The 24,400-nt window shown below is 36.4% G+C and overlaps 1 protein-coding gene across 1 annotated transcript in view; it reads left to right on the top strand.

Annotated features, from left to right (window-relative positions):
* The window catches only part of LOC100488567 (connector enhancer of kinase suppressor of ras 2), a 276,323-nt gene that overhangs the window by 246,403 nt on the left and 5,520 nt on the right, over positions 1 to 24,400 (top strand). The window contains exons 15-21 of the mRNA XM_031891318.1: positions 3,636 to 3,684; positions 7,064 to 7,112; positions 7,644 to 7,819; positions 9,006 to 9,079; positions 10,674 to 10,745; positions 22,553 to 22,623; positions 24,240 to 24,313. Of these exons, the coding sequence (XP_031747178.1) occupies positions 3,636 to 3,684; positions 7,064 to 7,112; positions 7,644 to 7,819; positions 9,006 to 9,079; positions 10,674 to 10,745; positions 22,553 to 22,623; positions 24,240 to 24,313 (565 nt within the window). The remainder of the gene's footprint in view (positions 1 to 3,635; positions 3,685 to 7,063; positions 7,113 to 7,643; positions 7,820 to 9,005; positions 9,080 to 10,673; positions 10,746 to 22,552; positions 22,624 to 24,239; positions 24,314 to 24,400) is intronic.

Raw genomic sequence — 24,400 nt, 5'->3', positions numbered from 1 at the left:
ATACCAGTAAATAGGCTAGTACTATAATGCTAGCAAGGTTACTAAAACCATTTAAACATTAAATAAACCCAAGAGAATATTTGTTTTTGCCACTAGTATTGATTCATACAACTTAGTTACCATCAAGTACAAGGTACTGTTTTTTTATTATAACAGTAAATTAGGAAATAATTATGAATATCACATTTCCGGATAAGGGATGATTAATTGATAGTGTTAAAAAATTAGCCAGATGCAATTAATTGTATCATATCTGTCCATCTGTCTGTCTACCAGCCTGCCTGTTTGTCCATCTGTCTGTCAATCATTAAGATTAATTGAACTTTTCATTACACATAAACATTAAACATAAGGCTAAAGCTGACCATACATTAAAATATCCACTCATTTGGTGAGGTCCCCAAATAAGTGCATCTTTCCACGATATGCCCACAAAAGGTGGGCTGATCCAATCCTTTGGCCTTGGTCGTTTTGGCTGTGAGTGTGCATATTCACAACATCACCACGGCCATGTTTATTACTCTTGACTAATTTGGACCATTTAAAAAATATACAGAAAAAAGGATATGCAGAGAAGAAATAATACATATTTGTATCATTACTATAATATTTTTTGTTCAGTTTTGTCATAGGTTCCCACACTGGGCTGTTTCTTGGCCTGCTTTTATACAGATATACAATTTCGAAACCAAAATGCATACTTATGTGTTTTAGTGACAAAATTCACTCTGTGGCTCTGGCTGAGGACACAGAAAATAGCAGATATGAGAAGAGGTGCTGTTCCTTGGCCTGTGCTTATATGCAGGCTGAGAAACAGCCCTGTGTGACATTAGCCTAAAGGGACCTTTAAACACAGGCAATTTATGAGGAAAACTGGAAATTTACTTATCTTAGCTGAATAGTGTGTTTTTTGATACATGACATTTGAAACCAGAGACAGTAATCTAAACAGCTTACTTTTAATTTTTATTGCTTTAAACCAGCACTTTCATCATTCATTCTAACAGATACAGTATGTAGCTCTTTATAAATACTTAACAATAATCATATCAAATCATTGAAATTTTGGTTAGCATATGCCGGGTTAAATTCATACAACCTCAGTTTTTTTTTTAGAGATAAAGCACTTCATTCAGATTTCCCTACGGTGCAACTTTTTTATGCACACGGGCCGACTCTGCCTGCTGAGAAAACACAGAGAAGAATTCATCCCAGTGCTCCTAAAAACTTCTTTATATGCCTGCACCCGGAGCCATTGCATCACTGCAGGTATTGCAAGTACATGGAGCGGATTTTGGCACAAATCTGCATCCACTCCATGTGTCTGCACTTAGGTTAATCCAATGGCTCTGGGTTCAAGCACATAAAGAAACTTTAGGCTAGTGCTACATAGGGCTGATTTTTTTGCCAACAGAAAAACACAGGCACTAGCCTCCTACCTTGCATGCACCCAGAAGCGTTGTCTCTGTGGTCTATTCTTTTTATACATTTAAAATGTATAAAATGAAAAGGCAAAATGACACAAAAAATGTCATTTGTGTCTGGCTTTGTGAAAATGATCTTTTCTGACTTAAATATGGTTTAGTATACAGTAAATAATAATATGTGTCATTTTCCTTTTCTTGAAGTTGCTAGACCTTTAATGTTGCATAAATGCTATTGCTCAAATTTCAAGCATTAAAAAAATCTCTCTTCTTCTAAAACCAAAAACCTTGACAAACTGATTTACTTTGGCAAAGCGATTACAGTAAAAAGGAATCTAAATCAAAACCATACTTTATGATTAAAAATCACGTTTAACGGCAGATTCATTAGCGGGAAAAGACTGAGAGTTTTGCTTTTGTTAAAGATGATAATGCAGGTCTTGGCAAGAATATAGACACTTTTTCTCAGCAAGATGTTTAAAATTCTAGGCTGGTGCATCATTTGAAGATAATAAAGTCTGTCAGAAATGTGATTAGGTGCCGCTGATTGTGTAACTCACGGATGCGAAAAAAAACAACAATTTAATATCAGTTGAGCTTTGTGAGTTCTGAAAATAGAAAATAGCCATTGTAGCCTGACATATGAAGCTCAAAAATGCTAATATTACAAGTGAAGGGGAATAATTACCAGTGTTTGTTTTCTGTCTTGCAAAATTGCGATGCTTTTAATAAAAATATAACATGTTGAGAAGTCCTTAGGATTACCAACTGCTTCATTTAAAAAACCCTTCGCCTGTTGCTGAAATATAAACTGGTACCAAGCAAATTATCCAATATACTGCCATAAAAACTGTAAGAAAAGGGGAGAGAACAGGTATGGAAAATGGTCTGGGAAAAGAAAACTTTATATGGACTGCTGATGAAATCTGGATAATAAAATATCATTCAATGCACAAGGCTTTTTTTCCCCTTCAACCCTAGTGCACCTAAAAATAAGTATTTTCCCACCGCAAGGTGGAACTTCTGGTAACTATAGGCCTTTTGCTACTTCTGGTGTTTTCCACTAAAGTCAATGAGAAATCAATGAGAAGTAATATATTTTGACTCCTCACATTTTAACAAGAAATAGATTCAGAAATAATGTATTCTTTGCACCATAGCCCTCACAGAGATTTGTTCACTGGGAATGGCTGATTTAGTCTTTTCATAATAAGATTGTAAAGAAATCATGGTGCAGGAGTGAAAATGAAATGAAGCCAACCAAAACCTGCTGATAGCATGTAGGCTTGGGACAAAGGTTTATACGCCAATAGTCAGTGATGCATGGGTATCAGGTATGTGTGACCTTTCAGCAATAAACAGGGTTTGTGGCGCTTCAGCAAGCTTTGAACATATCACATTTTGCAGCTATATTTAGAGCTGGGTTGTCCAACCTACAGTTCAGAAATGTTATGACATACAGCTCTCCTTATAATTTGGCTTCTCTGATTTAAGGAAAGGGTTGAAAAATATTTAGTGACAGTAAGGTTTTTCTTTTACATCAGAAACAATGTACACAAAACAATTTGTCTTAAATTTGAATTCCTGCCATTTATTTTGCATTAAGCCCTGCTGCACGCATTGACACCGGGGAACCTCCTGACAAGGCCTTAACTCCGGGGCTCCCTATGCGCCCAGCATCAATTAGCGCAGTGAATTAGCACCTTAAGAATCAGCACTGATGTTACTCCCCCTAAACACTGAAAATGAAGCCAGGTGGACTTCCATGCAATTAGCAATGAAATGAGCACACTTGTGTTAATTTTGGCAAATAAGATGCAGATGCATCAAATGCAACACAATTGCATCAGGTGCAACACCCCCTATTGAACACAATGACACTGGAATTTAGGGCAGAAATGCTGCATTATAGGAAAAAACATGGTGATTGCCCTCAAAATTGCACTTGCTCAATGCACCTAAGGACAAAAATGACCCACATTGTCTCCACTTCCCCAGCAGAAGCCATATGTTATATTTTCTTTTAATAAATTGCTACAGTTTTGATAGCCCATCAATGTCATTAGACTGGCCAGTAATAAATCCTGGTCTCTTGCTTGTTATATTAGTAGTATAGATGTGCATATTTTGTGGCTTCTAACTACCTGTTACTAATACTGGAAAACTCGATCACTTTCTATTCTTTAATATACAATCTATTTTCTTTTACAGGTACACAACTTCAGCTGCTGAGCGTCAAGGAATCACATCGATGAGGAAGGTACAGATTTCAAAGCCAGGTTTACAATTACCATTGTTGTAAACAAAAAAGTTGGTTTATTGTAGATTGTGCTAAAGATAGGCTTATTGTCATATGCTTACTGGGACTTGGTCTCATTCCTCTTTCCAGTTCATTTTAAAAAGCTCAATGAACTTGTCCTTGTTTATTATGCTTGAGGCATAGTGGGATGGTATAACCAAGTTTATTATCTATCTCAGCTGTAGGACTCCTCTTTTTCACATTTCAGTGCTACCTCAAATTAGCCTAATTTTCTCAGTTTCTAAAGACATAAAATGCATAAATATATAACTGAATAACTACAGTGTGCATGGAGATGTTAAATTATTGCACTCAAGTTCCTCTTAGGATCCAGGCAATGCAATAGACAGTAGTGTATCATTTTGAACCATCATATTATATAAAACAGAGTTTACAGCTTTGTACTTTTAGAGATTCCTATTCTTGCTGTTCTACAACATGTATGATGTATGCCATTGAGTCACAATGTGCATTTTGTTGCTGCATATCCCATTCCCATCCTCAAAAGAATTACCTTATTGTTCATATTTTGCCTCTGAATACTGTAAATAAAGCCATGGGCAGAACAGCGTTAAGGCAACAGGTTAAATTATTTCATTGAAAACCACCAACCAGCGGTAATGTGTTAAGTGCTATTCTGCTCAAATACATGGCTTATATGAAAAAGATTTACTTTTGCTAAAAGGTCAGCCAGAGGGAAGTTCATAAGCGACTCCCATATATGTTGCATAACAAGGTCTCTGTTTCGTACATACAGTATATGGGTAAATTCTCTAAAGCCTAAAATATGTATTTGGATTAGCTCTCTTTTTTATTTAGTCAGTGTCATTTACTAAATATCCATCTGGGGAACCCAGAGACATTTGATTTTTTAATATATTGTATTAATTAACACAAACTTTCTTAGACATTATATTGTGTATTGTGAACTGACACGTTTATTAAAGCATTTACTGCATTGATCAAAGTAAAAATTTGGCACATTGTGTTTGACTGCTTTGAGTAGTTCAACTCCATTCTATCCTATAGAGTGTAACAGCTAAGCTGCAGTGCAGAGCACTAACACCATACAAAATCTTTAAGCTCCAGGAAATCCAGAAGCATTGCATTAAACTAAAGACAATGCAAGTTATGGGTGTTTAATGATGTAATAGCATTTTTCACATACTTTTAGGGACAGGTATTTAGCCTTTAGAAGCAAACTTTTATTTATAGAATTAAGTTGGTACCATCAAAGTTGAACAGATTTTAAGAATTGCTTTTTATAGGTGTTAGGTGAAAGAATACTACATTCATATATAATTAAAAGCTGAATCTAGGTTATGTGTTCAGTGCAGGCTACAGAATGCAATACTCTTAAAAGGCTGAGAAGCTCAAGATGTTAATCCATGTGACAGCCCAGAGCATGTTCTTTAGTTGGCTGGAATTCATACGTGACCACAAAGAGAAGTCTTTTAGTCTAATGTCACACTTGGTCCCTGCAGATTCATCACTTTTTTTTTGCAATTTACAGAAGTGCTGTAAATGCAAAACTAAGGAAAAATTATCATAAGGCTTGCAAGTATAGCATGTCTGTGTGACTTTAACTCCAAAATGAATCCAACAGTGTTTCAGGAAAAAACTGTGCTGATAATAAATAAATTGCGGCAATACACATTCTACAATAATAAATGATTAGTGAAAATGATTTTGTCCTGCTGTGACATAACCCTTAATCTAGGCAGGAACACAATTAATTAGAAACTCATCAGAAGACCAATTTAAGACCAAAACAGTCTGTACTATAAGTCACTATGAAGAAATAGAACAATTTCAGAATTCAGCCTGTGTTCATTTTAGTTGTTGTGGCTATTCTAAATTAAACAAATATTGCCATTGACTTCTGCCAGAATGCTGAGACCTAAATACAGAACCACTGCCTGAAACACTGGAGTGAAGAATAAGTAGTCATTATATATACTTTATAAAATGAAATTATTATTTACATTTTTTACTCTGAACTCGGTAATAAACTGTGATCAATTTTGTTGATCTGACTTGATAAAATTGGGATTTTAGCATTGAACAAAAGGTACAAATTCTTAAATTAAAGGTAATTCCTTCCAAATCTGACATCAGGGAAAGCTTGTTACATATATACCTCTACCAGGCAGCAAACAGCATTTAATTTAATAGGCTGGTTAAAATAGCTTTTGCCATAATAAAGCTAGGTCACTAGCTATGTATTTATATTTTGGTTTTTTTTTTAAAAATATATCCATGTATATATATATATTATAGTCCCCTGACAATTTGAAAAATGAGCTTGCAATCTAAATAATTTGGGAAACCTACACAGAAAAGCTGTATCAGAAAGCTACATTTTTTGATGTGTAGCATTACAATTAACAGACGCTTTATTTTCAGCTAAACTGACCTACAGATTATAAGGATTTTAAAACATAGATGTAATAACACACTGATCAATATACAAATATGAGTCAAAAAACCCAAAAGCAGAAGAAATTAAGTGCTCTGGTGAATCAAAACTATGCAGGTATTATTAGCATGAATTAAGTAAAGCAATTCCCCCAATTAGGGTTTGCAAGTGTTCGGTTTTAACCCAAATGGTTTGGCTTTCTAAAAGCTGTTTGCATCTGTTCTGGTTTCAGCCTTGTCAAACCTGAACAATAATCTAGCCAAAAACCACCTCTGATTTCACAGCCCCTCCCCCTTAAGAAACAAACATGACCCTAAATGTCATGACTAAACCATAAACTAGTTTATTTCAAATACACAAAAGTAGTTTAGTAGGCTACCTTACCAGAATTAGCACTAAAATCAACCCCCAAAGCCAGGCAGGCTCACTTGGACATGAGCAAGTAGTTTAAGTGGTCTTTGACATAGACCCTTTCTGGCTGCATTCCTGTGGTAAGTCCCATTAATTTTATCTTCTGGCCACCTAGTGTTTATGAGTGTAGGTATCTGGGGGAAATGCTCTCAGATTACATACAGTTTTTTCTGAAAAAGTCATGTGAATTGTTTTACCATAGTTGCCCCCTGAGGCTCCAGACCATAAGCAGTCCCAAAATAAAAGAAGTTAAACAGGTTAAGAAGAAAACAATTTCTATGATCTTACCCCCTTTAAGTTAAGCTTTTTTTGAGCTTCTATGTATTTTGGTTGCCCAGTTTACAGATATATAGTGGGAATTAATGTGCTCAGTGTAAACAGCTTTATTCATGTGGCTCAGGCTTAAAATTATTTTCCTTACCCTTGATGCTACTTTGTGTGTAATGTAAATTGCTTATGTTTATTTGTAGAAGTATATTCTAAATATTCTTGTACTTAATGTTTTTGCAGTCTTTCCATTCCGCATCTTTGAGGGTTAGAACGAAAAAGAGGTCAAAAGGTAAAATACAAGAATTTATAGAAAGAATTTCAAGAAAATATGCTTGTTACCAAAACAACACTGGTGGGGTGGTCATAATTGATACATAACCATAGAGAATGATAGATGTTACGTTATCAAAAGTCATAACCTGCAGAAGATTTTCTCTTTCATTTTCTCTGCCCGTGTAGCATTCAATCAACTATTTGATTTGTTTCATAAAAAAATTAAAAAAACGAAACTATTTTAATGTCAAAAACAACATGTAAATAAATACTGTACAGTATTTACAGGTTACTTTTGCCTACAACATAACTATAATTTTGATGTAAATTTTATATATGAGAGAAACTTTTTCTGCTAAAATTTGAACAATTTTGATCAGAACCAGATCACAAAAAAACACTGGTGTATTTTAGGCCATTAGGTAGGTTTGGGACTGTACCAAAAAGCTCATCTAACTTTGCATGAAATGCTTGCAGTTTAATAATAGTGAAAGTTTTAAGGCCAGTGCCCACCTTTTGGACATCACAACTTCTTTTTCTTTCTCAGGAAGCTCCCTAACCGGAGGAAGCAGAAGGCGGATTTCATGCAAAGATTTGGGCCATGGTGACTGCGAAGGTTGGCTGTGGAAAAAGAAAGATGCCAAAGGTTACTTCACACAAAAGTGGAAAAAATACTGGTTCATTCTTAAAGATTCTTCACTGTACTGGTACACAAACCAAAATGTAAGTAAAAAGAAGTTAAGAAAGAGGTTGCTTTATTTTGACAAATAACTTAGATCCCTTTGTACATAGCTTTAACTCCTCTCCAAACTATCTATCATATCTATATGGCATCAAAAAGAACATAAATATATCAAAGGCAGTAGCAGTTTTTGGATACACTGGGCAGCATGGCTGCACTGTCTCTGGCATTACTGCTCTGTGCCTGGGGTCCTAATTCCATTTCAGCCAGGGCACTAACTTCCAGGTGTTTGTTCTTCCCATGCTTGCATTCTACCCACGCTCCAAAAACATAAACATAAAACACAAAAATAGCAGTAGTTTGCTCCTGACACAGTTAATAATAATGTCTGTGAATGTGATAGGGACCTTAAAATGTAAGGTCCACTGGGACAGAGACACATGTGAATGATGAACAATATTCATAAAGTGCTGCAGAATATCTTATAAATGAGTAAAAAACAGGCATAGGACTTGTTATCCAGAATGCTCAGACTTGGCACCCCCCAGTGATTGAACCTTTCTACAAAAAATGAATAAATGAATAATGAATACAATTCAATAGGATTATTCTGCCTCTAATGGGGATTAATTATATGTTAGGGTCAAGTACAATGTACTGTTTTGTTATTACAGAGAAAAGGCAAATCATTTTTTAAAAAATTTAATTATTAGATTAAAATGGAGTCTATGAGAGATCACCTTCCCCTAATTCAAAGCTTTCTGGATAATCGGTTTCCCAATAATAGATCCCAAACCTGTACTTTAATAATAATAATGTCACGTCATACTTCAAACTTACATAATACCTGTCCAAAAAAATAATCATATCTATATTAATATTTCAGTTATTCTTTCCAGCAACCATGGCTCACTTTGGATTTTCAGTGTTTGCTGGAAAACCCCCAACCCATTTCCCCTAAAGTAGTTTCTTAGACCCTGACAGAAAACTCTTTAAGAAGTTCAAATAGAGTTTGGATTTGAAATGGTCACAGAAATATCTAAGATCTCCATGTAGCAGATTAAACTGTCACAGGTTTTACTGACTGTGTTCTATGAAATATATACCTGTGAGTGTGTATATAGTACATTATTATGCTATGTTATAAAGGTGGACCTAACTTGGTTGGTTCATTAACTTCACACTGATCTAATCAGCCATACTTTCTTCCCTGTTGTATAACTGCAGGATGAAAAGGCAGAAGGGTTTATTAGTTTGCCTGAATTCAGGATAGATCGAGCCATTGAATGCAGAAGGAAACAGTAAGTAATTACATTTTGTATAATAATTAGGTGCAATATTTAAAAATATACGGACTCATAATACCCAATTTGTGCTAAAAAAGAATGAAAACAATCTTTTGAGTTTTTATACCAGCAGGCTTTCGCTACTGTATACCATCCACAATCTATTCATAAAAGTGGTTTATTTGCTGTATGCATCAGTATAAATCAGACTGTAGGGGGCCCATTTACTTACTCACGAACGGGCCGAATGCGTCCGATTGCGTTTTTTTCGTAATGATCGGTATTTTGCGATTTTTTCGGAAAATTATCGCGACTTTTTCGTTACCAATACGATTTTTGCGGAAAAACGCGAGTTTTTCGTAGCCATTCCGAAAGTTGCGATTTTTTCGTAGCGTTAAAACTTGCGCAAAAAGTTGCGATTTTTTCGTAGTGTTAAAACTTGTGCAAAACATTGCGCCTTTTAAGTTTTAACGCTACGAAAAAAGCGCAACTTTTCGCAAAAAAAAATCGCAAAAAATACGAAAAAGTCGCAAAATGTTCGTTTTCCAATCGGAATTTTTCCAATTCGGTCGGAATTCGTGTCTTAGTAAATCAGCCCCTAGGTGTGCAGAAGATATATATTTTTTTTGTAACAAAGTTTTATTGGTGTTTTATACACAATAATTGTAAGTCAGTAGTATAAATATTACAGTGCAATCAGATGATTCAATTGAATTGCCCTTATCTCAGGGTACATAACAGGTCTATTTATCAACATTTCTCATTGATCAGGTGGTCTAGGTTATCTTGAGTTGGTAGTAATGTTTAGAAATAACAGTTGTAATTGCTAGTCATAATAAAAGAATCTAATTCTATTGTGTGATAATCAGAAATTATAAAAAAATGTTGTGTATAGGTTGCCAAAGAAGATCCCTAATCTCTGTATTTGTTATGGTCTTCATTTTACAGAAATGATTGCTTTCCTTTGATTTGGTAAGATGGGGGAATGACAATGAGGAAAGGGGAATAGAACTGGTAAAGCTCAGAAAACTTTTTAATGACTGTAATTGACATAGGCAACATAGATTGTAGGTTGTGAATGCAAAAAGACATAACGGCGCAGAGGAGGAGCCACAACCCAGTTATATAGTAAAAGGGATTACCAGAGCTAAATACTAACAACCTATTAGATCAGTAAAAAAATACAGAATAAATTCTGCCGTAGGCAGAAGCAAACAAATACACACTTACTTGCCAATATCAGCACTTTTTTGTGTCAGAGCCATTACACCAACCATCTGCTTTGTGTTTCCATTAAATCTTGTAGGTTAACCTGTTCTGTCAAGCAAAAGTCAGTGCATTTATTGCAGGGATGTTGCAGTTGCGACATGTTTTGACAGGCAATTCCAGTGCCCTCAACATGAAGTTATTAACTGTACGTGTAAACCCTAAATAGGTTAATAACTCAAACAACTGCTAAGCAGATTACACAGAATAAATGAAATGTATAGTAGCTTTCACTGTAAGAATATCACACATAAAACTGCTTCTGTCTCCTAGGTACTCTTTTTCCATCCTACTAAAGCTGATGCATATTATTTGCTAACAATATACATATATGTTTTTGCAGTGCCTTCAAAGCATGTCATCCGAAAATTAAGAGTTTCTTCTTTGCTACTGATTGTCTTGAAGAAATGAATAGGTAAGATTCATTAAAATGGGTGTCTCTTAAATGTATGTGCCAAAGAGTTGTGCTTCTCCCTCTGTGCAGTGCTACCTGTGCCTGAAAGTGCTAATTTCTGGAGGGGTGGCGTGTAGGAGAGTGTTGGCAGGACACTGTCATCATCTGGCACACCCTTATCTAATACCTCATTGAGGACATACATGGCGGGACTGTAAGGGACAGCATGCACTATAGTTACCACCTGCTTCGGGCAGGCATTGGGTACTGGGCTCCCCTATGTATGTCAATGATGTACACTGAGCCCTGCTCCAGAGCTCCAATCTGCCACAAGGTGCACCCATTAGTGCTCTTGTACTTGCACTCGTGACCAAGGTAGATGAGTCCTATTGTGGCAAACAATGTAAAATATATGCCACTGACACAGTAGCAGCATGCCAGGGGCATAGATTCTATGATTGGGGGCTTTATATTGATCCTTGCCAAGCTGCATATTCTCTGCATATTCAGCTGATTCCCAAATGAAATTCTGGATTTAGTGCTTCCATGTTTGCAATGCATTAAACTAAAAGCAATTCTTATTCTTTTACTGCGACTTTACAAATCAGTTTAATTACAAACAATGGAATTCATATAACTGAGCACTCACCCAGTAAGTCAAGGTGAGAATTGGGGGAGATACTTTTATAAATAGGAAGAATCATTAATTTTTTAACTATTAGGTAAAGTCATGGACATTTGTCAGAAGATCAGAAAAAGGTTTATAAATGTGATAAAATTGAAACTGTTGGAAACAAGGCAGGAATAATTCAATCTTTGATAATTCTTCCCCTAATTCTAGATTTCCCTCCTTGTTACAATAGTTGCCACCAGCAGTGTCATTTCCAAAGCCAAGTGTTAATCTTTTCACCTCTTGTGTAGAAAGTGCCATAGTAGTGGTAGTGGTTGTCATTACCTAGTTTAATGGTCGGTCTACAATGGCCTTTGCAACAATGATGGCCATGCATCAATGTCAAGTATTTAATGCTTTGCAGATTTTTAAAAGAAAAAAAAAGGGGTCATTTACAATCGCACAGATTTTGGTGCACTGATTGAATGAGTTTTTGGCATTCCATTCATTGCATCTGTATTGTTGAGCTTGGCAATGCTTTATTTATCCTGATGAGGTGAACATGGAGAATAATGATATTATGGAAATGTAAAATAACATTTTTGGGTGATGTAGATGGAAACACCCGTGTGAATTGTATTAGTCTGTCATTTAAATGTGAGTCAGAACACACATGACTGCACACTCATCAAGGTACAAATATGACCTGTCATATGTGATTTTTCTCCAATTGCACTCACATGGAAAGCACAGATGTGTACAACACTACAAGGGCCATTTTGCAGGTGAAATTGCAGACATACTTAGCAAGCACCTATAACTTTCCCTCTGGGTTTATTTTTCCATGTTTTAGATTTTGGAATCAATGTAGAGAAAGGCAAAGGAAACACCGTAATACTATATTTAGGGCCCTGCAGAGAACCCAGCACAGAGGGCCCACTGATACAACTGTTAAATGTAGATACTGTAGCTAGTGGTAAATCTATAGGATGTCTTATAAACCTATGGTGAAAATAGGTGGTGATGGATGATGGAAATTGTTCTTGGATGGTGTTTATCAGGAGAGCCATTGATACTTTAGCAGGCCAGTCCTACTCTGGTTTTATTGGGCAAATCATGAACTTGTAAGTCATGTGCTCTCTTTATTAGATACAAGAAGCTGAGTGAGAAAACAAGTTTACTTGGAGAAAGTGTGGATTACATATTATGTACAGTGATTAGTCTGGCTACACAGGAAAGGTGATTTGTGGTATACCGCACTGGTTCCTCAAAGAATCTCTGATGGCTATAAATGTTTTGAGTAATGCGCTTCCAGTAGTAATTCCCCTTTCTAAAAATATTTAATAAAAAAAAAAAATTCTAAGACAAGAGGAATCAGCAATAATTCATTTGTGGAAAACTTTTCAGCCAGTGCTTTCAGGAGAATAAGGGATTTATTAGTATTTGATTAATATATCAAATGAGAAAAACAATATGCAATTAGGTTACTACCAGAAACTTAATTAATTTATCAGGGGTACTTGCTGATAAATGTTAACCACTGCCAGGTTCAGAGCAGGTGCTAAGATTTATTAGGACATTTTAGTAGGAAAGCAGGAAATACTGACCATCTTCCTAAATAGTGTGCTAGTAATCAGCTTGTGGCTTGCTCACACAGCTGGGATGTTGTTGTGTTGATTTTTCCTGCTGTGACGCCCTACGGGAGGTTTGGGACAGAGTTGGCTTTGCAAAATTAATGCGCCTATGTCAGCTTGTTACACTAAACCAGCCATGTTCATGCTGATAAATGAATAATTACTAGTATGAACTTCTCTCTTGTCTCAGTTCATCTTGTCTTTCTTAAAAACCTAAATGCAATTAAAACAATTAGCCTCATGTTTCATTTTCAGCAGGCTTAAAGATCCTCCATGAATTTTCTCTTATCAACATAGGATTGCCATTGGGCAGTTGTTTTACTAGCATAGCATTCTTGATGCTAATGTTTTTAACAGATCAGTATTTTTTACAGAAAAGCTGTCAATCCTGACTACACATATAGAGGATTCTGTAATAAAAGTCACTAAGTTTGCCCAAGAGCAGTAACCTATGGCAACCAATCAGGAAGTAGCATTCACTGGTCACCTGTTAATAAACAACCATTTTATTGGTTGCTATGATTTACTGCACCTGGCCAAACATTATCTATTACATATGGGAGATAGTATAATTTTGTTGCAAGTACAATTTATCAAAATGGAAGCTAAGGATTTGACACCATTAACAAAATGGCTTCCACTTGATACATACTGATCTCATACTCTACCTGTATTGCATGACCCAGGAAATATATGAGCTCTTAGACAGTCTGCGTATACTGCCAATATACCAGCAGTTAGAGAAAAATAAACTATACAATTGATGCTTATTCTGCAAGAATATCTGATGGGAAAATAACCCATCACTTTGTTCTGTATTACAGCAAATGTCAAGGCTTTAATATTTCAAAAGGCAATGTATGGTTAAATAATACTTCTGGTACTCATTATTTCCCATGGATATTTTGTGACTTATAGTAAGCTTCATTTTTTTATTTGTATTTATCCATTGTAATGTCTTTTTATAACTTAAACCATAAAACAGACTTGGTTTGATTTTTAGTTCATTTAGGAATTCTAGGTTATATATGTTCAAAAATCTTCCGCTGTTTTCCAAAGCTATTAAAGTTTCATTAAATAGTCTAGAGTTGCCTCTGAGAAAGTGGTACGTTCTGTATTTTTATTATCTCCCTCCAAACATGTTATGAATGCTGTGCAAGGCACACCGGCAGGCAAGCGTTTTCCCATATGGGCTGTGTTGCAACATAAAACACATGTTTCAGGCCACTGAGGCATGCTTCGGCACAAGGGTGTCATTTCCTGGCATTTACTTTTATTGTTTTAAACCCCAGATTCAGCTTAATTCACTAGCCAAGCTAGTTTCTAATATCCAGATTCTGCTCAAGCCTTATCTTAGTGTCTCATTTGGTTTTTATCCTTGCCTGTTTTTGACAATTGATATTACCACATATCCTGACCTTTAGGGTGCCATTGACTGTTTTTGCCAGATCTTTATGTGAACCCAGTCAGTTGCACAACAGGAAGCCATGGTGCTGGCAGGGCTTTTCCTTGTTTCAAAATAGTGAGACCTTGCTGCTTTCACATGCTTCTTGTTTTTGCTGTTTCAAGTTATAAGGATGAGTTTAGTAGCAACAGGCCCTGCTGGAATGAACAGCAGTATTTTCTCAGTTTAGTTAGTCAGTGACTTGTAGCAAGGAGAGATTTAGATTGCCACTGACTAACTTGTTTTGCAAGCTAATTGCCACCCAGGATATTGGTCAATGGTAAAAGTCTGAACAAATGGAAGGAATTAACACCAGATGCCAGCAGTCCCCAACCAGCTATAGGGGCCTATTTAGTTAAACATATGCAGTTATATTATTCTGTGATAATATGAACTATTCCTACACTGAAGCCTTTCTGCCAGAAAGATCTAAAAATGCTATTAGATATTGCATACAATGATATTTTAAGCCCCATCCTTGTTCAACTACAGTTCCCATCACATGTGTTTTTAATACCATGAAGCAATAAAAAGAAGAGGTGGGGGAAACATCAGCCATTGTACAAGTGATCTTGAGTTGTCATTTTAAAGGGTCAACCTAAAAATGAACATATTCAAACTGAAAGCAATTTCTGTCTGTCCCTTGTTTGCTCAATTTGTATTAAAAAGCAGCTTTCCTCCAGCCATGACTCCCTTAGTGCCTTTCACACTTCTGTTATTCTCCTTTTTTACAAATCACACAACATGAAATTATGAGAACTAGATTCCGTTTGAAGGACAGCAGACCACTGGTTGCAATGCTATAAGTAGTCAGAAGAAGGAACCATAAAGCACTGACAGAAATTGCTTAAATTGCAGTTACATTTACAAATAAATTTAAATCCATTTTTAAATTTGTAATTGATTTATATTGGAAACATGTTTAGAATTACATTTTATATTACATCATAATAATGAAGTCTTAATTTTAGATGATGGTGGGCAATACCTAGCTCAGTTACCCCCAAATTTGAGTCTATGTTTAGATACTATGTTTAATTTGAATTACAGTATCTGTGGTTTGCTGAGCAGAATATAAGTGGCAATTCAGACAGCAAATGTGAGATGGGGCACATTCATTAAAGAACGATTGAATCCAAATACAAAAAATCATCTTTTTTCTAAGCTTTCCTACTGTGCGGATTTTTCGTGACTTTTTCGTTAATTTGTGCTACTTTTTTTGTACCTTGCGACAATTTTTATGAAAGCTTCGGATTCATTAAAGCTTTTGTTCTATACACTGTATAGAAGAAAAGGTGCCTTAGTTTATTCTTTTGGCTAGACTACTACCTATACTGGACTAAATCAGGATCAATAACTCTGGTCTGAGCATTCAGAGCTGAAATACAAATTTCAGAAACATTCTCTATTCACCTGTAGACATGACATGCTGTATAAAATGTAATCTTATGCTGATTTAATTATTCTGTTACAGTGAGAAAAAATGTGTTCATAGATAATAAACCGTTATGCAGTCTAATTAAAATTTCCAATAAGTGAATGAAATAATCTAGACAAATAACCCAAATTGCTACGGTTCATTTCTTCGCTGTTATGCTTTCTAAGGCTCATTCATCTGTAGCTAGCTTGACACATTTAAAAATGATTACATCAAATGAAATCAACAGAATTAAGTCAAATTATCAAATCAGGAGATTTATTCTGAGTGATTTTATGCTTTACAGTTACTGAGTATAGGTATTTAAGAACTTGAAAGAAGAAGTGAAAAAAGAATTTAGATCACCATCATAATGCTAAGAGGGCTTTGGCCTACAATGGCTAAGCTATTTTCTCCAAGAATGTTCTCTTAGAACAAACACAACCTCCACAAAGATAAGAAAAAGAGTTAAAAACTGACACACTTACATGTTACCTTATTTTATTAAAGGGGAAGTTCGTGTTGAAATAAACTTTTTGAATGGCGTAGACAGCGACATTCCAAGACAATGCTGATCAACTTAATGATTTGACCCAAAACCTAAATAAAGACATGTTAGAGGGTCAAATATTGAAATAGTAAAGTCTATGAAATCCATGTGCAAAAATGCCTTGGAGGGCCCCATTTGGACAGCCCTGTTTGAATTCTATGTGCAATGCAGCTATACCCACTGACAATTGGTCAAGTTAAAGCAATGGAGAAATGGTTTAAAGTTAAATGGTTTAAAGTTGCATGCAAGGATTCGATTTCATTGTATTTCGATTTGTTAGTGTTTATCTTTCAGGCCTTCTGCTATTCATCTTCCATTCTGACTTCTAAATTACTGCCTGGTTGTTAGGGTAAATAATTTATAGCAACCAGATTATGATTTAATTCCAGACTTAACTGTTATAAAAGTAACATGTGAAAATGTTTTTCATTTTTTTTTATGGAAGATGAATTGCAAATTATCCTGGAATATTACTATCTACATTTAATTAAAAATGACAGGTAAGGTGGACCATCCTTTTAATAAAAATAATGCACAGTTCCACTTGATCAAAAATATGTTTAATAATTTATAAAACAGTATATTTATGATGAGTATATTTATGAAACAGTATATTTTGACATTTGAAGCATTTTCAATTTTACCTAGTTGGTAAAAAAAAACTCTGCCTGAAGCGTTCTTCACAAAACATAAATTTTAATCTCCAAACACATCTTATTGATTGAGTAATCAGTTTGATGTTGCTGTATCTATGAATCCCTCCTGTATGCTTCTTTCATAAATAATTACCTAGGCGAAATAATGACATAATTGTCTTTGCTGTATACAATTCTTGTGCTAAGTAAAAACAAAAGAAGTCAATAGCATGGGAACTTGCAAATAGAATCCTGTTTATCAGTATATGAGAGGTAAAGTTGTACATCCAGATCCCTCTGTGCTCTACAGACCTCAGCCAAGGCAGATCATGGAAATGAATAGTTTCATGGCAAAGAAAGCTTGTTTCATATAAAAAAGTCAGAAAAGCATACATATAAAGGAAACTTTCCAACAAGAAAAGGGTGTTTATCTAATGCCATATTCACCAAATAAATATGAACTACTAGACTATGGGTAACTAGAATTAAATTATACTGATTTTGTAAAGAAATTGTGTGGAGGAGCTAAAGGAAGTAGGTTGTGGGGTTGCTAATTTCCTCTACTGCTGCAGAAAGTAGATGTGACTGTAATGCAAGTTAAACTGGAAATTACATTGAATGGTATACTGTGTCTGATGCAGTCTATTTAGTTTTTAAAGGAATGAGCAGTCTTGTGCAGTTACACTAATGGGTAGAGGGTTGGTAGGGGGAACAGTAAAGAGTTAAAAGTGTAAAACAAGTGTTTTGGTTTAAAGGATAGAGAAGAGATTAAACAAACAGAATGGCACTTGTCATTGTTATTAAAAGAGCTTGACTGAAGTAAGAGTTCAGTTTATCGAGAACATCTTGAGGTACCAAGATGCTAAGCTAAGCTAAGGTGTGTGTGCCAAGGTTGGGGTTTTCTGTATAAGTGTGATTGGTGGAGGAAAAAGCCAGGGTGGCAAGAGCTAAAAAGAGAGCACTGTTACAAATGGAAGCTGCCATATTTGTATAGGAGAGGTTACTTTAATGAGAGATATGGTGTGCTGCTACTGCTGATTGTTGTTGCAGATTAACTGTGTTGAGATGTCTGTATGTGTGCATGGAGTGAGATTTTGGGATGCAACAGTACAAAGTGTTATTTGAAAGTAAAGTGAGTGAAGTCGGATATGAAAGTAAGTAAGGTTGGATAGGTAGCAGGTGTGGCGGAATATAATATCAAGAGTGTAACCATTCATGTAAGTAGGTGAGTCAGTCCAATGAGAGAGGGCAAATGAAGTTGGTAGTGAGAGAAGTTTATATGTAGCTGGAGAAGTGCAATCACCTAGAATAAAACCTGGTGCATTATGAGAGAAAGTCTGGGAGCCAAGCAGAAAATTGATCTAGAAAAGTAGAATAGGGAACAAGGGGGTTATATATAGTTGCAACATAAAGAGAGACTGGGGAAAACAAGTGTATGCTGTGGTCTTCAAAAGTTAAGAAAGGAGAAGATGGTGTGGTTAGAGTTTAAAACCTACATTAAGGGGAGCGGAAATTTCCAGCTCTGCAACCATAAAGATCTCCAGGTCTAGGTATTTCACTTTATGGAAAGCCTCCATATGCAGATGGATAGGGCATTCTAGAAAGCACATGAGAAAGGTAGAAGGATAGCTTTATGTGAATAGGGTTTGAAGGATTAGCATTGCATAAGGTCTTAGAGGCTGTAAAACAGACATTCTTATTTATTTATTTATTTATTAGAATGTTAGCTACCCTTATCTGTACTACCAATGTACTGTAAAAATGTTCAGCAATGCATACACAAGTTGCACTATATAAATACACTTATACATACATATATACCTACATAACAATCTGCCTAAAAACCAAATTGCTAACTGTCAAGGCACTTTAGAGAAGGAACCAAAGAAGTGAATGTATGTTTCTTGGTACCACATGCCTAGAAAAACTAGCTGCATTACTGATTATAAATAATCAGTAGGGTGCTAAATTAAAATCATATCATAGCAAACTGATTTTTATCTATTTCTAAGGAAGTTTGATGACTTTTCAACAGCAAATCCTGGCTTTGATTCGGTTGTATTTACACAAGAATCCACCACTTAATATGGTGTCAGCTCTGTCAAAAAGAATTGTAGTGAACTGTAAGGATAGCCATAATACTGTGAGGGTATTGTGTGTATGTTGGATAAATAATAAATAGATTCTGCAGCACACCACTTACACACTTCCATAGAGTGCATTCAATTTCTCGGCTGCTCCCAAAGCAATACCAGCATACCGGCAGATGCCTTTAACACATTTATTTGCAGAAAGATGTGGCACAAGCTTCTTCCTCGTGTAAAGGTGTATGTTGGATCAGCCATAGAAGTGCAATGTTGTTGTTTGAATCCAGGCCTATATAATTACTAAAAGAAATCTGCTATATTGGCTAGAGTTCTAGTACCTTCAAATATGTCACTTTGCAAAATACTAAAACTCTGCAGGTTTTAAAGCATAGTCTTAGGGCACTGGTTCAAACAGTTTAGGCATTTACCATAGTCCTTGGCTGCAGATTTAAATTTATGAAGCTGTAGAATGATAACAAACTATGTGTTGCCATCTCCAATCTATCATTATTATTTCTCATACATATGCTTTTGCTTTAGGCCAGAGGACTGTATAAGTCTTATTTACTGAGTCAGGTACTGCTTATAACCTCTTCATACTCCTTTGTATCAAACCAAAACTTATATTAAGCACTTGCAGGGAAGCCCTGAGATTACAGTTAACTATAAAGACCCTAAGACCCAGACATGTCCAACCGGAGCCTGTGCAGTTGTTGTTCTAGCTTCTCCCAATTTGGGCATTCTACAAGTGTTCAACAACAGATCCTATACCTCAGATTAGACATCACTGCCTTGCTGCAAAGCAATGACCTTTCTGAAAGATAGTATTTGCCCATTTGAGAAAGGAATTCACAGACACTGGCTCAATACTAGTTCTGTTTAAAACCATTTATTGAAAACATTGGCTGCCAAAGAAAGAAATATACATTTTTGGTTGTGTATTAATTTTATTATTAGAAAATAAATAGCATTATTAATGATCAGTAATGAAGCCTTTAAACTTTACAAAATCTATGGAACTATATGATATTGATTTCATGGTTGTTTTAGATGTTATTAGTAACCCACAATTTCAGAAATAAGCCCTAATCTGATAAACCCTCATCTATCACTAGTGGCTTCATGGCACAAATTCAGGAAACAAACAGTTACCGTATTTTTCGCTGTATAAGACGCTCCGAAATATAAGACGCACCCAATTTTAAAGGACAAAAATCTAGAAAAAAAGATTCTGAACTATATAATATACTAATTATCAAGTACTTGCCATCCTGCTGTGTGCTTTGCATGACTAGAGGTGCGCGCACCAATGTCAGCAGTGTCAGTGCGCGCCGATCGGCACTGCAAGGGGAAGAGGACGCAAGGTACGGACGTCCATGGGGGGGGTAATATCCCCCCAAATATTACGAAAGTGCCCCCATACACAGTGCCCCAATTTCCCCCATACACAGTGCCCCAATTTCCCCCATACACAGTGCCCCAATAGTCCCCATACACAGTGCCCCAATTGCCCCCATACACAGTACCCCCCATAGACAGTAGCCCCCACACACAGTGCCCCCATAGAAAGTACCCCCAACAGACCAAGTCATCGCCGGAGGCTCCTTCTCTCTTATGCAGCTGCAACAGGCACTTCTATAAGGTTGCGCCTCGTCGCTGACGTGTGACGTCATACGCACGGGCGCAACCTTATAAAAAGGCCTGATGCTGCCGCATAAGAGAGAAGGAGCCTCCGGCGATGACTTGGCGGTACTGGGGGTGAGTATTCGTCGTATAAGACGCACCAACTTTTCCCCCCCAGTTTTGGGGAAGAAAAAGTGCGTCTTATACGGCGAAAAATACGGTAATAACTATAGAAGTTGTACTTATTATACAACATGGCTAAAAGCAAGTCGAACAAAACTGCAGAAGGGAAAATGTGATCCTGCACATTATGTAGTTTTGGAGCACTGGTTCAGTCTGGAAACCCAAAACACTACATTTTCTACTTGGTTGTTCATAATATGAGGAGCATGTACTTATAGGCAATGTTTTCCATTTTATGTGACACTGACATCTTGTGGAAGAATGGTAATACTGACCTTGCTATGTTTTTAGATGAGCATGCAAATATATTGCAGATTTACTGCAGAGTTCTGGCTTTTGCCCCCCTCCCATGCTTCAGTACCCTTTTTTGGATCTATTGCTGTTGTCACCTTTCACCATTCTTCTTAAATAAACTAGGAAGCTAGGGGTGCTTGGGGTGTTCTATGGGTATTTTTGATTGCACCTCTTGGGGCCCTCTGTTGCGAGCTGCAAAACAAAGTTAATAAACTTTTGCACAGTCTTTAACAGTACAGGTATGGGATCCCTTATCCGGAAACCCGTTATCCAGAAAGTTCCAAATTACGGAAAGGCCATCTCCCATAGACTCCATAATAAGCAAATAATTATAACTTTTAAAAATCATTCCCTTTTTCTCTGTAATTATAAAAGAGTACCTGGTACTTGATCCTAACTAAGACATAATTAATCCTTATTGGAGGCAAAACAATCTTATGGGTTTATTAAGTTATGTAGATCCAAATTACGGAAAGATCCCTTATCCGGAAAACCCCAGGTCCCGAGCATTCTGGATAACAGGTCCCATACATGTACTAATAGTGGCTTTAACACCACTACTCCAAAATGAGGTTCAATGTGTGGCCATTCATCACGAGAGCCTTATCCGTAAAAATTCCTCACCTTTTTAATGTTTTCCATAGTCCAATAGTAGTGTTTAATTCTAGAGCTTTCCTGGAGTTCTTGGCCCAGTAAATTGTAATGTGCAAAACCTTGTACACATAGGGGCAGATTTACTAATCCACGAATCCGAATCCCGAAAGGGAAAAAATCGTATTGGAAACAAAAATGTTGTGACTTTTTGTTGCCCTCGAAATTTTTCGTATTTGTTGCGACTTTTTTGGCACCGTCGCGACTTTATCGTATTTTGCCGATAGTAAACGCCGGAAAAACCAATCCGATTTTTTTGCGACGACGACGAAAAAGTCGCTGAAAGTATACGAAAAAATCGCGCCGGCGACAAAAAAATTTCGGGACATACGAAAAAGTCGCGACGGCGACAAAAAAGTCACAAAAATACCGATCATTACGGAAAAACGCGTTTGGACGCTTTCGGTCCGTTTGTGGATTAGTAAATCTTCCCCATAGGGTATAGTTTATCAGAGATTCTGATGTGTCACAATCATTACACATTACCACATACACAGATGTGAGCTATATTCATAGATGAAATTACCACTGCATTCAACTGATGACAGGATTGTCTAATAATAAAAGACCATGGGCATCTGTATTTTAATGTGTGCCTGTGGTTCTAATAAATATGTTATATCTAGGAAGTGGCTGCTGATTCATGTTAGATTTATAGCTTCACTGTGTAATTGTCAATATCGTTTTTTCATTGTTATAGATGGATGAACCGTTTAGGCCTTGCAGCAATTGGTTACACTCCAGATGAAAAGGATACCAGACCAAATGAAGGTAAAAGCAATATGTGTCAAGACACAAATACATCCTAATCAGTAAAAGCATGTATGGCAAGATACTGTGAGCTGCACTGAAATGTACCTATGCATTAATATAATGCATTTTCTGCCCAGTAAAATGTGGTCTAATGCTAATATACATTACTGGAGAACCACTCTTGCAAAGCACTGCATCTTACTTCTAGCATTAACCTTTATGGCCAGACAGCAGTAATGCTTGAAATGAGAGATTCCTTGGGAGGTAGAAGCTCTTTCCATGGTGCTGATGTGCTGCTATTTCCAAGCAAAGCATTTAAGGCATTGATCACTGGGTAGCTTTGAGACTTAAAGGTCCATCTACAAAGGGCTAGGTGCACAAACCAGAGCACTGAGGGACACAAAATCACAGCCAATAGAGCTTCATGCAGTTAATTCCATTTTGGATAAAAAATCCCTTTCAGACTCAAGAAGGCCTGTACTTAAAGGACATGTAAACCCCACACATACAAATTTAATCAGTGAACAGCCTCTTTGAAATCTTTCAATACCTGCCACACTGGTTGTCTAGAGGTTAATAGTAAGACTGCAACATCTCCTTAATCACTTAGATTTCCTTCTCCTCCTGTAACCCACTTGGCCCCCTGCTTCAGGAATTTGCTTTGGCTGTTGGCTTGTGGGCATGCTCAGTTGTTCTAAGCTCAGATTACTAGATATGCCCCCCAGTCGAGCAGCCAGTGCAGAGATGGCATTGCTGGTTCCCATAGAAACTCTAGCTGTCTGCTTTAATTTTTTTCTCCCAACCTCCTTTCCTGAGCTCAGCTCAAACAAAGCAGAACTTTTATCAAAGTCAGTTGTGCCTGTGTGAGCCTGTATTCTTGATGACATGTATGCTGAATAAGGGTCTGTGTGTATGTAGGCTGTTTGCAGATTTAAATTAATCTGATTATGTATCAGAGGAAAAATGGCCACCAGGTGTAACCTGCTATTTTCTTTAGGAAAATGTGATGGTGCTGGCAAGCGGAGGGGATATATGCAGTACAAATGATGCCATTTGGGCGGGGGGAGATGTGCCCAACTGCTATACATTGTAGGCAAATGTAGGCTTTACATGACCTTTAATGCCTAATATAGGTAGGACTCCATTCTAAAACAAGGGTCTCGTGACAAGCGCAAAAAAATGGAGGTCTTTTGTCAGTAGACCATTAATTTGGAACCTCCCTTATTACCCAATAGTCTTTTTTTATTAGCATAAAAACTTAGTACCTTTAGTACCTTACTTAGTACCTTTAGCCCTATTTACTAATGGTACAATGATATACCCACTCCATGGACTGAGTTAAAAAATCTGGTGTAGTTTTTGACCACAAGTACAGGGTTCCCTAGCACCATGCATCCATTAGAAATTTGTTCTGGAGTATAGGGGCTCTTAATTTTTTTTGGTATCATGATTCTGGGCACTTTGCAAACTGTTTTAAACCTCTGTATTGGTAAAAGCAATTACTTAACAAATAATATTTTACACACGGAATTTATCATATTCAGTTTTTGTTTTTGGTAGCGCTTAGACTTCCTCTGAATTATGCATTTTAGGTCTACATTACACTTGCAAATTAATAATTATTTTGTCATTAGCAGATTACTGGAGTGAAAGCGACCAGGATGATATTGATGGTTCAATGACTTTAAGGCAGGAAGCACCATCAACAGTGAGTGACACAATTAAAAATTCCACTTGGTAGGTTAGAAGAGCATATTCAGGTCCCAGAAAGTATACATTGGCCATACAAAGGCCA

The sequence above is a fragment of the Xenopus tropicalis genome, chromosome 8 (genome assembly GCF_000004195.4).
Source record: "Xenopus tropicalis strain Nigerian chromosome 8, UCB_Xtro_10.0, whole genome shotgun sequence".
Lineage (NCBI taxonomy): Eukaryota > Metazoa > Chordata > Amphibia > Anura > Pipidae > Xenopus > Xenopus tropicalis.
The sequence above is the reverse complement of the archived record's forward strand: the minus strand, read 5'-3'. Positions and strand labels throughout refer to the sequence as shown.